Source organism: Heteronotia binoei, chromosome 5 (assembly GCF_032191835.1).
Source record: "Heteronotia binoei isolate CCM8104 ecotype False Entrance Well chromosome 5, APGP_CSIRO_Hbin_v1, whole genome shotgun sequence".
In the NCBI taxonomy this organism is placed as follows: Eukaryota; Metazoa; Chordata; class Lepidosauria; order Squamata; family Gekkonidae; genus Heteronotia; species Heteronotia binoei.
This window is the reverse complement of record NC_083227.1, coordinates 54,027,112-54,039,428: the sequence shown is the minus strand read 5'-3', so window position 1 is coordinate 54,039,428 and position 12,317 is coordinate 54,027,112. Positions and strand designations below refer to the sequence as shown.

Genomic DNA, 12,317 nt, shown 5'->3' with positions numbered 1-12,317 from the left:
GACCAGCAAATCAAAAATGGGAGTTATGGCACAGTGATGTGATGAATTCAATTGAGAAAGGAGTAATTTCCTAATTACTGTTCATATCTCTTTACAGAAATTTTGGAAATAAGGGAACTAGACCAACCTTCAAGATAAAGTTTTACTTTTATTTTTTTATTTATTTATCTGGGATTTATATCCCGCCCTTCCCATCGAGTGGCTCAGGGCGGCTTACAACATATGTAAAACTAACATAAAAATAAATTACACTATAAAATTAACATTTCATTAAATAATTAAAACCCAACATTTGTTATAAATGTACATGTCGTTAAAATCAGACAGCGGTCGTAAAGCTACACTCTATTCAAATTCAAATACTGATTCGGTATACCGTCTTCAACATTTCGATGTTCCATATTCGATATTCAGTAGTCGGTATACAGGTATACAAGGATACAAGTTTACAACTGGACATCCACTCAAAAATCATCCATGGTAAGCAGATTTCATGACCAATATTTATGCTCCCTTAATCTTCTTATACCTAGGCACAAAATATCTTCACTGGTCTTTAAAACCTAATATACACAAACCACAGAATGGGAAAGTTATTTCCTGAGGTGATCAAGTGGCACTTCAGACTGCAAATGAAGGGTGCTATTTTAGAATGCTGCCTGCTTTGAAAAAGAAATCCTGCAACAAAAATACTATCAGGGGAAAGTTCCTTTTAGTGTAAGCAATTGTCTCCTGTGAAGGGCTTTTTTCCCTGGGCGAATGCAGTGGACTGAAGTTCCAGAATCTCTTTGTGGAAACAAAACTATCAGAAAATGTTTAAAAGTTCATGAGGAGCACCTCTGCAATTCTCCTTCACTTCCCTCCTAAGAGGAATTCCAGCATCTCTTTTTCGATTTTTTTTAAAAGCCCCTATTCCTCCTGTGATTTTCTATCTGCTGGGAAAATTTTCCCCCAAATTCAATTCAAAAGTCCATTCTACCACCTCAGGATTTCACATCAAAACACATGCAGCTGTCTAGGAAGATGAAGTGAAAGAAGAGAGTTTTCAGTAACAACCCCATATCTACAATGATGTGTAATTCTGCCCCAGCATTTCTTAATTCTTAGAGAAGGGGGAGGGGGAGAGAGTGTAAATCTAAAGTTGCCAGTTTTGCTAACGGTGAAATCTAATATTTCAATCATCAAAAAAAAATTCTCACAATAAATAAAATAGTAGTCATTCTAATAAAAGATACCACAAATCTTTCAAAACAAGTATGTCTCAACAACAGTTTTCCCCTTTTCCAACTCCGAAATGTTATCGTTTTAACTTGCTCTGTGTGAACTTGTTATCATGGACTGATATCATCAATCATTTTTCTTTTTTTATCACATCAGCTCATCACCTCATCAGCAGAGGCTGGTTGAGACGTGACAGGAAAGGAAGATCTAAGACTAGCTCTGTTATAACAGCAGAAGCCTTTATACCATAAAAACATGTGACCCATCCCATAAAGTAACAGTGCAAACAGTCTTGAGGTAAGAAACATACACTTTGTGGACATGTTGCTCATCATTGTGAAGTCTTGGTTCCCATGTTCACGTTTGATTACATAATCATCGCAGGGCCTGACCTCATTACTTAATGGCCCTGTTCAGACGCACAGTATAATCAAATGTCGCTGCTGTTTCCTTCCAGATTTAAAGTGGCTGATCAGACAGCAACATCTGCCTCCCAGTATTAACTCGTGGTAGCCCCCCCCCCCCAAAAAAAATCCTTCCTGGAACCAAATTATTTTGTTACCTGCTCCTTTGCAGTGTTTTTTGAGTTCTCCGGTTTCACCTTGTAATTTTCTCCGTCTGGATAGTTCTGCTGTGATATTAACCAACTTCCGGATGTCTGAAGGCTGTCCCAGAGCAAAAGGAGCCTCAGACATCCGGTTTATGGTTGCCATTCTTTTTTACTACTTAGCGATATGCACATAACCACATAACCATATGTTTTAACCTATGCACATGTACATAATAGTGGAGGGGGGAAAGAACTGCATGGTGTCATCGTGTGGACGGCAGAAGACGGTTTCATTGCGGAGTGATTCAAATTGCAGTATGGCAGTCTGATCAATAAAATCCAGAACAAAGATATTTGGAACAGAACCAGGTCAGTTTAACACGGACTCAACACGCTGTGTGAACAGGGCCAATGTGTAAAAACTAACGGGGAATTCTTAGTGGTAAGTACCTGTTGTACCTTCATAGAGTTGGACAGTATCTCTAGGGTCATCTAGTCCAACCTCCTGCACAATGCAGGAAATTTACAAACACCTCCCCATACACACACCCAGTGACCCCTGAACCATGCCCAGAAGATAGCAAAAAACCTCCAGGATCCCTGGCCAAACTGGCTTAAGAAAACTGCTTCTTGACCCCAAAGTCATGATCAGCATCTCCCTGGGTGTGTAAGAAGGGGCCACAAGAACTAAACATTGTTGCAACCCTTCCTGCTGTCTCTCTTATGATCTGTCCAAGTTCATAGAATCAGAATTGCTGTCAGATGGCCATCTAGCCTCTGTTTTAAAACCTCCAAAGGAGGAGAGCCCAGCACTTCCCGAGGAAGTCTGTTCCAATGAGGAACCACTCTAATTTTCAGGAAGTTCTTCCTAATGTTTAATTGAAAACTCTTAATTTAATTTCAATCTGTTGGTTCTGATCTGACCTTCAAGGGCAACAGAAAACAACTCTGCACCATCTCCTATATGACAGCCCTTCAAGTTGCTGAAGACAGCGATCATATAACTTCTTAGTTGTTTCCTCTCCAGTCTAAACAACCTCCTTCAACCTTTCCTCATAGGACTCTCCAGACCCCTTGCCATCTTCACTGCCCTCCTCTGAACAAATTCTATATCCTTCTTAAATTGTGGTGCCCAAAACCGAACATAATCTAGGTGAGGTCTAACCAGAACAGAGTAAAGCAGGGCCATCACTGCACAAGATCTGGACACTATAACTTCTGTTCATACAGCCCAAAACTGCATTTGCCTTTTTAGCTATCACATCACACTGCTGACATGTTCAATGTATGATCCTTTTTGCACAAACTATTGCCAAGACAAGTCTCCCCCATCTTATAAGTACGCATTTGATTTTTCTTCCTAAATACAGAACTTTTCCTGTTGAAATTCATTTTATTTATTTTAGCCCGGTTTTCCAGCCTGTCCATATCAGCCTGTATTTGGACTCTTTATACTGTATTTGCTAGTGTATTTGCCATGAGACCACAAATTTACCACGCAGCACTGAAATCCTGTAAGCAATGGACCCATGCAACCTCAGTATCTTCCAGATTAGGGAGGGAGGATCTTAGAAGGGAGAAAAACATCTAACAAAGAAAATGCTGAGCACTGACCAGGGGATTTTATTTTAAGCCTCAGCCCCCACCTACAAAATGGGAGCAAAGCAATGTCAAGAAACTCAACAAGGTAAGAATTGTAAAGCATTTGATAGACCAACCCTCAAGATACAGATGGCTGCAGTGACTGTGATATAATGCAAACATAAGAGCATTTCAGAGACTAACATTTTACTCAGAAAGATTGTACAGATGACTGAAATGCATCCTAATGACATCTCCTGAGAAACCACTCCTCTTCACATGAAATCATTCATTTTCAACAATCGGATCGCCAAGTACAATTGCTGAGAGGACAGCAACTCCTATGATGCCTAATTATCAATGATGCAATCAGCTGCTGCACAACTGTAACAGAAGTCTGTTATAAGACACCCCTGAAACCATTGCCAGAAGATCCCCTGCTTTCCAGTGGCATTTTGAAATGGTCGGCCTGCTAAGTACTATTTCACTAGCCATCTCCCTTCCTTTCCCTAGCATCTACACTTTTAAAAAACAATCTTAGGCAGCAAAACTGAGAAAGACCTGCCATCAATTGCTGTAAGAACATCTGACTCAGGGCTAGGGTAGCTTCATAGTTCCACATTGGGTATTTTTAGTTCCTATATATCTGAGAAGGGAGGCTACTATATTTTCGTGACAAGTGTGCAAGCCTGAAAGGCAGCTTTAGAAGCATCATATCAAATGCAAATCCTCCATGCCTGAGTCAGAAGAGGTCCCAAATTCAAACAGTATACACCACAGTTTCCACGAAGTTGTTTGGAATCTAAATAATAGCACACTTCCAAATGGACCACAAACCACGGTTTACAGCTGCATGTCTGCTTTCATTTTCTCATCTTAATACTCAGCTTCATTAAGCCATAAATTAATCCCTATCTCCAGGGCTCAGCAACCTCTGGCATAATAGCAGTGGTTTGACTTCAGGTGAGTTCACTGAGGAACACAGTGAACCATAGCTTTAACCACTGTGGTTAACTTAAGCAGATATTTCATTCAAATATTTGTTCAAAATTTAAGTTCTGTATTTACTTTCTTATTTTAAATGTCTTTTTTCATTAACCAAAGTTGCTATGAAATAATTATTGTACTATAGATTAATATGCCATCAAGCTATGATACAGCTCCCCTCCCCCCCCCAAAAAAGAAAGTTACATTTGTTGGTAGTTTTGGGGGGACAAGGTGAAATGTTGGGAGAAAACAAAAATACCTGAAGAGATCAATTCTTTTGCACACAAAGTCTGTTGTGTTCCATTGGCTGAGGACTGAGGCACTGTTTCGCAAAGGAGAGAAAGAGAGCCTTCCTTCAATTGGCTGAAGGAGGGAGGAAAAGAGAAACATCCACGGAAAGACATCTCTCAATTCACTGAGGGCTCCTGGGTCTTCCTGGTGAGTGTGTAAAAGGAAGAGAAGCCAGCAGAGTCCCTGTTTGTTTGGAGGAAAACCTACACTGCTCTGCTTTCCTTTTCCTGTTAGTCTGAAGAAGTTGGTTGAAATACAGCAAATAGTCACATTTAGCAGCTCCAGCGAGTCAATTGCCCCAGTGAGATCATGAAAGTGCATGTGTGCTGTGTTTATTTTGGCTGACTTGTGAGTGATTGTGTGTGTTCAGTTTCAGTTCAGCCAGCTTGGATGGGAGACCAAGAAGAAAGCTGAATGGGCGGGGTGAGCAAACAAAGCCATCTGGGTCTTCCTGGTGAGCATGTAAAGAAAGAGAAGCAGCAGAGTCCCTCTTGTTGGGAGGAAAACTCCACCCCCGAAGCTGCTCTGCTTTTGTTTTGCTGTAAGTCTGAAAAGGTTGGTTGAAATACAGAAGATGGTTACATTTAGCAGCTCCAGTGAGTCAATTGCCCCAGTGAGATCACAAAAGTGTGTGCCTGCTGTGTTTATTTTGGCTGCCTTGTGAGTGTGTGTGTTAATTTTCATTTAGTGGAAGTGCAGCCATCTTCTGGGGTATGAAGGAATGAAGACTGTATTCAGGGGAACTGCACTGCTGTATTTTTATGTTTTGGGGAAAATGGGAAAGTCTCCTGGCTCCGCCTCAAGTCTCCCAGCTCCACCCCCAAGTCCCTAGGTATTTCTGAGTTGGACCTGGCAACCCTACAACTAAGCTTGGTTCTGTCAGTAAAAGGTGGGGTGAGGAGGCCTTTTCGAGGCCTTTTTGGCCCTTTGAGGGAGAACTCATTGGACCCAGTCCTGACTACAGTTGCCAGCTCCAGGATGGTGGGAAATTCCTGGAGATTTTGTGGTGGAGTCTATAGAAGCCAGACTTTGGGGAGGAGAGAGGCCCCAGCTGAATATAATGTCATAGAGCCAACCCTCTAAAGCAGTTTATTTTCTCCAGGGGGAGAGATCTGTTCTCTGGAGCTCAGTTGTAATACCAGGGGATCTTCAGGCTCCACGTGGAGGTTGGTTACCCTAGGCCTGACAGCACTCTGTGGGTGACTTGATGCCACCTGACTGTCATAACTTAATTAGGCCTGGCTGCTTGCTTCTGTTCAGCAGAAGTCCCCCTATAATAGCCACTGTGATGTGGCAATCAGCATGTCACAGCAGGGTCTAACAGACCCAGGTTCCTACTGTGGAAGCTGACTAGGTGATTTTGGACCACCCACATACTTTTATAGCCTAACCTACCTCACAGGGTTGTTGTGCAGATTAAAAAAGGAAGAGAAGAATGAAGTAAGTTGCTGTGGCCCCCACTGCAGAGAAAGACAGTACTTTTCTTAGGTTAGAGGCTGCATAGAGGGGGGAAGAGATGAAAAGCCATCTACCCCCATCTCTTCTTTCTCAATCTACCCTCCTTCTCTGATAACCTACCCCACATTTCCAATTTTCTCCATTTCCCTTCCCAACAGCTGCCTTCTCAAAATACCTTGCCTCTTCTATCTTTCCTTTCCCTTCCCAGCCCCCACAGCAAATTTCTAGTGCCCATTGTATTTCTTCCCACAATGGGCCTTATTACTAGTGTACATATAAGAACACATGCATGAGAAACTATATGGGTGGCTTGTTAGATACCTGACAGTTCCTAATTTGCTGGTTTCAGCCTTTAATTGTGTGATGAATCTGCTGGCAGCATCTGCTGCTCTCTACCTCCATTCATCTTTATTTACAGGCAATTTACAACCGTAGTCTTAATTTGAGTTTCCTTCCAACAGAACTGCAACCTCATCTCCCTACTCTCCACCAGGTCCTAATGGCAGCAAACCTCATTTTCTCTGCAATGTTTTAACCAGCATGTTCGACTGCTCTCCTGAAGAGAAGCGTGGCTGAACACCCAGAATACGTATATCATGAACCATCTTGATTAACTTATGGATATTTCAGAACCTATTATGTTTCTGTTCAATAGACAATGCTTGTTGCCTGCTCAAGCCCATTTTGCACATGCTGCTGAATTATCACAGCTCATGGGCAAATGTTTCAAAGAGCTTACTCCACAGGGGAACAGGGGAATGAGTACTGTCCATGCTTTTACAAAACACATTCACAAAATATTCACTACCCATTTCTAAAAACCAAGAAACCAAAGTAGTTTGGGGCTTTGTTTTGTTTTTGTTTTTTTTGGGGGGGGGGAGTGACTCAAAGTTAAGACCTACTTGCAAAATAATAGCCATTCCCTGTGACTACAGCCTGATTAAATCCTAATGACTAATCAATAAAACTATAATTACAGCTCTTACCCTTTTGCTTGCAATTTGGGATACAGTGGAATCAATCAAGTGAGGCTGGGTAGGAGACAGTGGTGGGGAGGGAATCTCTCACTTTGTGGCAGTGATATGAGACCCCACTGTACCAAATCCAAATTTCTGGTTCAGGTACTGGCCTGGCTTTTCATCCCAAAAGAAAGTGAGCGAAAGACAGGTGAGGGAGAAGAAACTTATGTGAAATTATATTATATCAGAAAGTCTACTGCATGAAATTGTATCAACAGACAGCCTTCACAGCCAAGATTCCCTTGAGACACATTGGTGTCTTCAGAGCAGTGTTTAGACAATGTTCTTCCTTATACAGGATTGGGACTTTTGGGCCTCATTTCCCTTAGTAGGAGAGACTTCCTATTGCTTTTTTTCCCAAGACAGGCAACATATTCCATCAGGGACTCTGTTGACAATTCTTTTAGCAGGGAAGGTTATTCCATGCACCAACAGGGGAAAACTTCATCTATTAAAAGACAATTCAAAGAAACAAAAGCCCTGACATTTTAGGTTCATGTATGATTTTATTAAGAAATTTATACAGCCAAGTTTTCAGATGTCCATTAAATATCCCTCACCAAAGAGGTTTATTAGACCCTCCACAGCAGCACCTGCTCCAGTTCTTCAGGTAGACAGCTGATTAAGAGCTGGAGGCAGCACAAGCTTCCCTTGGATATGGAATTGCCCTCAAGCAACTACACACCTGAGAAGATGCCCTCTAGCCTGCTGCTTTCTTTCACATACACCCAGACAAAAGCAGACTTCCGTGTAACTTACTACTTCTCCAAATGAGGCAGCCAGCATGTGTGTTGCCGAAGCTAAATACGGGGATGCATCTGTGTGGAGCACGGCTTTCATACACTCATACGTAACAAAAAAGGCAGCAGCTGAAAAACAAAAAGACATCCAAGATTTCTTTGTAATAAATACTGATGTTGCCAGGGGACTGAGTAAGTAAATACCAAGAACTACACAGCTAAAGAGCATCTAGCCCAACACAGTGTGCTCCAAACTTCTCCTTCCCCCTCCGCATGACATTCAGGTACAACCTATGTGCCAATTAAGATCCTCACCAAGCCCTTGACTTTTGTTTATTACTTGCCAATACTCATTTCAGCATTGCAAGATGGTTAAAAGGACAGGGGGCTAGCTTTTCAAAACAGTACTAAAGTTATCTTTATATGTTTATACCTCACTTTTCCCCCCAGCAGGGACTCAAAGTGGCTTACAACAACATTCTCCTCGCCCCTGTTTTATCCTCACAAAAACCACTCTGTGAGGTAATTTCGGCTGAGAGAGAGTGACTGGTGTAAGGTCACAAACAGATTTCCTGTCAAAGTGAGGATTTGAACCTAGGTTTTCCAGATTCTAGTTTGACACTCTAACCACTAGAACACACTGACTTAAAGCAGGAAATTGCAGAGAGTATCTATATGACAATTCTGAATTCAGGCCAACAAAGACCAGAAAGTTGTCAAACAGACCAGCTTTTGCAGAACAAGCACTAATATATTTCTCCCCTCCCAAAGTAGTACTGATCCAAAGGAGCAGCATAAAATAAAAGCCAAAACCAGACATTGAAATCACCACAATGATTTTTATTCGTTTGTTTTACTGAAGAGAAATCGAAAGAACCATCTGCCATTCACCAAGTTCAGCATTTGAGACAATTTAAAACCTCTATCTCATTCAGCATTGCTAAAAAAATAACACAGCTTGAAATTTAAAAATGCAAATACTGCATGCAGAAGATGGACATTTAAAGTTTGCTACAAGGAACAGTTAATTGTGTCGTAGAGCCCCGCTGTTGCCCTCTGCTGCTAATCAAAAGATTCTTATCACCTCCAAAAGGAGATAACAGCCGGGGAGATAAAGAACAGAAAAATTTCATATCATCTCACAAAGGGCTTAGAAGGTTTGAAGGTGCCCGGGGATGCTGCTGTAAACTTTTCATTAACATCCACTGAGAGAAGAAAGAGTTCAGAAACAGGAAGGGCATTTCCACACAAGCGGAAACTCTTTTTCTTTTTCACTAACTTCATAGTAAGACAACATTTTTTTCTTCCCCATTTAGATCTCACCAACACATATTCTGGTTGTAACCTTCTCTTTCAGTCTTTACCCCAGTTAAAAGCTTTTCCACTTCTCAGACAAAATCGAGGATACACACTTCTGAAAGGCAGCAATTAGTGACCTTTTTGATGATGGCACCAAGATTACAGCATGCTATTATTTAAAAACATATATAGCGCCTCCCCAGAGACTTCCTTGAAGTGACTCAACAGTCAAAGAAGTAGAAATGTGGTATAAAACGCTATAAAAATTTCAGTGCCACTAATGCCATCAATTATATTTCTGTTCTAAGAGATAACTTGGATTTTCAGTGATACACTTACAGCTATGAAAATGGAACAAAGCAGCCCAAGGGTTGTTAGGCTTAGAGGCTTACTGCCACAGTGGCATCTAAGCCATGTTGCACCATATTTTACATAGCTTTGCGCTGAGGTTATCTAAGAGTCACCAAGATCTTATAAGATGAATTATGGAAATGTGGCTAGTTGAGGCAAGATGACCTCGTTCAACACCCAAGTATTGTCCTTCAGGCATTCTGTGCAGAAATAATACAAAAGCAGTGAGTGTGGGATAGCTACTGTCTGTAAGGCAATATCCAGGTGCATAGCCAAGTTGGTCTAAAGCAACAGAACCAAGTTAGAGTCCAATGGCACCTTAAAAGACCAACAAAGTTCTATTCTGGGTGTAAGCTTTCATTTCCATGCACATTTCATCAGACAGAATGGAATGAAACTTACCAGTCCATACATATAAGGCAGAGGTTGAAAAACAAATTGGCATGCAAACTTACAAAGCAATTAAATGTTTTAACAGACACAAACAAGAAGAACAAATTAGCTTTATAAGGTTATCTAGGTTCAATTCTGGGAGAAAACAGGCAAACAAATGTGTCAGCTGTGTCACTTTTAGCATTCCATAATTAACACATCTATCTAGGGTAGTGCCAGAGAAGCCCACATCAGAGCAAGTAAGTTTGACAGCAGCCCAGACTCAGACCTGGGCAAGGAAAAAGCAGAGGCAGGGACTTAGGGCTGGCACTTTACCCCACCTAAACCCTGGCATAACCAATAGGGCAAGAGGGGAACAAGTTGCAAGGAGGAGCCATTCAGAAGCCCCGCAAGAGGGACAAGTGAGGAGCAAATCACCGACCTCCCTTGGAGAGATGCCAGGTATGCCCAGAAGGAAAGGAAATAGCTCTGATATGGCAAGAGCTGTGATCCTTGGAAAGGAGATGAATAAGGTGGCACAACTCCCTTTCCTGTTCTGAGGCCTGGAGAGATGTGCCTGAGACACCCACGAAGACAGTGAGGGTGAGCCTTTGAAGGCAGAGAGATAGGAGCCTCACAGCTCCCAAGCATTTTACAGTGGGGCAACCAAGGTCACAGCCTAGAAGCCACACACAAAACTTTAACCTACCATTAGGATTGCCAGCTCCAAGTTGGGAAATACCAGGAGATATAGGAGGTGGGGCTGGACCCTAAGGAGGACAGGGTTTGTGAAGGGACTTCAATTGGGTATAATGTCATAAAGTCCACTTTCCAAAGTGGTCATTTTCTCCAGGAGAACTGGACTTTGTTACCCAGAGATCAGTTGTAATCCCAGGAGAGCTCCAGCCACCACCTGGAGTTTAGCAACACTACCTACCATGAGTGTCCACAACATTTTCAAATATTTCTTATACAAAACATCCTTACCATTTGGAAAAGATCCTACAGCTGTTGAAGGAACACCAGCATAAATGCCATGGAAGCCACCAGCCTTCTTAAATCCCTGGGGACTTTGTAATCTAGTTTTGACTGTATCCAAAGGGAACAATACCAGGTCAACACACATTCCAGCTAGTCCTCCAGCCTTCAAAATAGGGAGAAAGACACGTAAAATATATGTATTACTTGCAACAGAAAGGCAAAAACAGATGCAGTTGGACAATTAAGGGAAACTGTTTGAGAACTTACATGTGGTACAATGGATTATAATATCAGAAGTCAGAGAGCAAAGTCCAACAGTCCTTACTTAGCCATATAATCACTGAGCAGCCTTACAGCAACAATCCCCAATGTGGCACTTCATGGGCACCACAATGCCTCCCATTGAGATTTCCAGTACTCATTTGCTTCTTCTCAAAAGCAAATAACCAGTTCTGGCTTTTCTCTACCTCACCCAAACAGGATGTGCTCCAGAAGAACCAAATAGCCATCATTTTTGACTGTGACCTCCCAGCACCTCATGGCAGCCGTTTTGTGGAAACACCCGCTCCCTAGTTTGGTGTAGTGGTTAAGAGCAGCAGACTCTAATCTGGAGAACTGGGTTTGATTCCTCACTCTTCCACATAAAGCCAGCTGGGTGACCTTGGGTGAGTCACAGTTTCCTCTGAACTCTCTCAATCCCACCTACTTTACAGGGTATCTGTTGTGGGGAGAGAAAGCGAATTGAGTGATTGTAAGCTGCTCCAAGACTCCTTTGGGTAGTGAAGGATGAGAAATAAAGCCAACTCTTATTCTTCCCATTCTCAAAATTCCAAAAATACCCACAAACTTAACAAGATTGGGGACCCCTGCCTAGAACAGCCTCAGTTCCCTATTTTTAAAACAAAAATCACTAAACTTTATTTTTTTAAAAAAATATATTATTCTAGCTTTCTAAGTAATAGTAATATGTTTTTAATAACAGACTCCAGGCACCCACTAGCAATCCTAAACAACTGTCAAAAAACACAATCAACTAGGGTTGCCAGCCTCCAGGTGGGGCCTAGAGATCTCCTGCTTTTTGGCCTTAAAGGTGTCACTGGACTCAAACTTTTTTCTAATCCCGAATCTGTTATTTATATCTGACATCCAGCCAGCATGGGGTAGGGGTTAGAGTGCTGGACCCAGGTGTCAATCCCCTCAGCCACAAGAAGCTTAGTGGGTGACCCTGGGGAAGTCACATTCTCCGCCTAACCTACTTCATAGAGTTATTGTGAGGATAAGAAGGAGGAGAGCAATGTAAACCACTTTGGGTCCCCATTAGGGACACAGTTTCAAACACCAAATAACAAACAAACCCAGAAGCAAGCATCAGCATGCAGTCAATTGACTAAAGAAACTGTATTAAGATTCAACCTATCATGTGTTTAGCCCACCAGATCACTATAGCCACATGAATCACCCAAACTT

The 12,317-nt window shown here is 41.9% G+C and overlaps 1 protein-coding gene across 5 annotated transcripts in view; it reads right to left on the bottom strand.

Annotated features, from left to right (window-relative positions):
- SLC25A26 (solute carrier family 25 member 26) overlaps nucleotides 1-12,317 on the bottom strand; it is a 174,417-nt gene that overhangs the window by 154,453 nt on the left and 7,647 nt on the right. For all 5 annotated transcript variants that reach the window (XM_060239496.1, XM_060239500.1, XM_060239497.1 and 2 more), the window contains exons 2-3: nucleotides 10,857-11,013; nucleotides 7,867-7,976 (exon numbers count right to left, since the gene is read on the bottom strand). In XM_060239496.1, coding sequence (XP_060095479.1) covers nucleotides 7,867-7,976; nucleotides 10,857-11,013 — 267 coding nt within the window. The remainder of the gene's footprint in view (nucleotides 1-7,866; nucleotides 7,977-10,856; nucleotides 11,014-12,317) is intronic.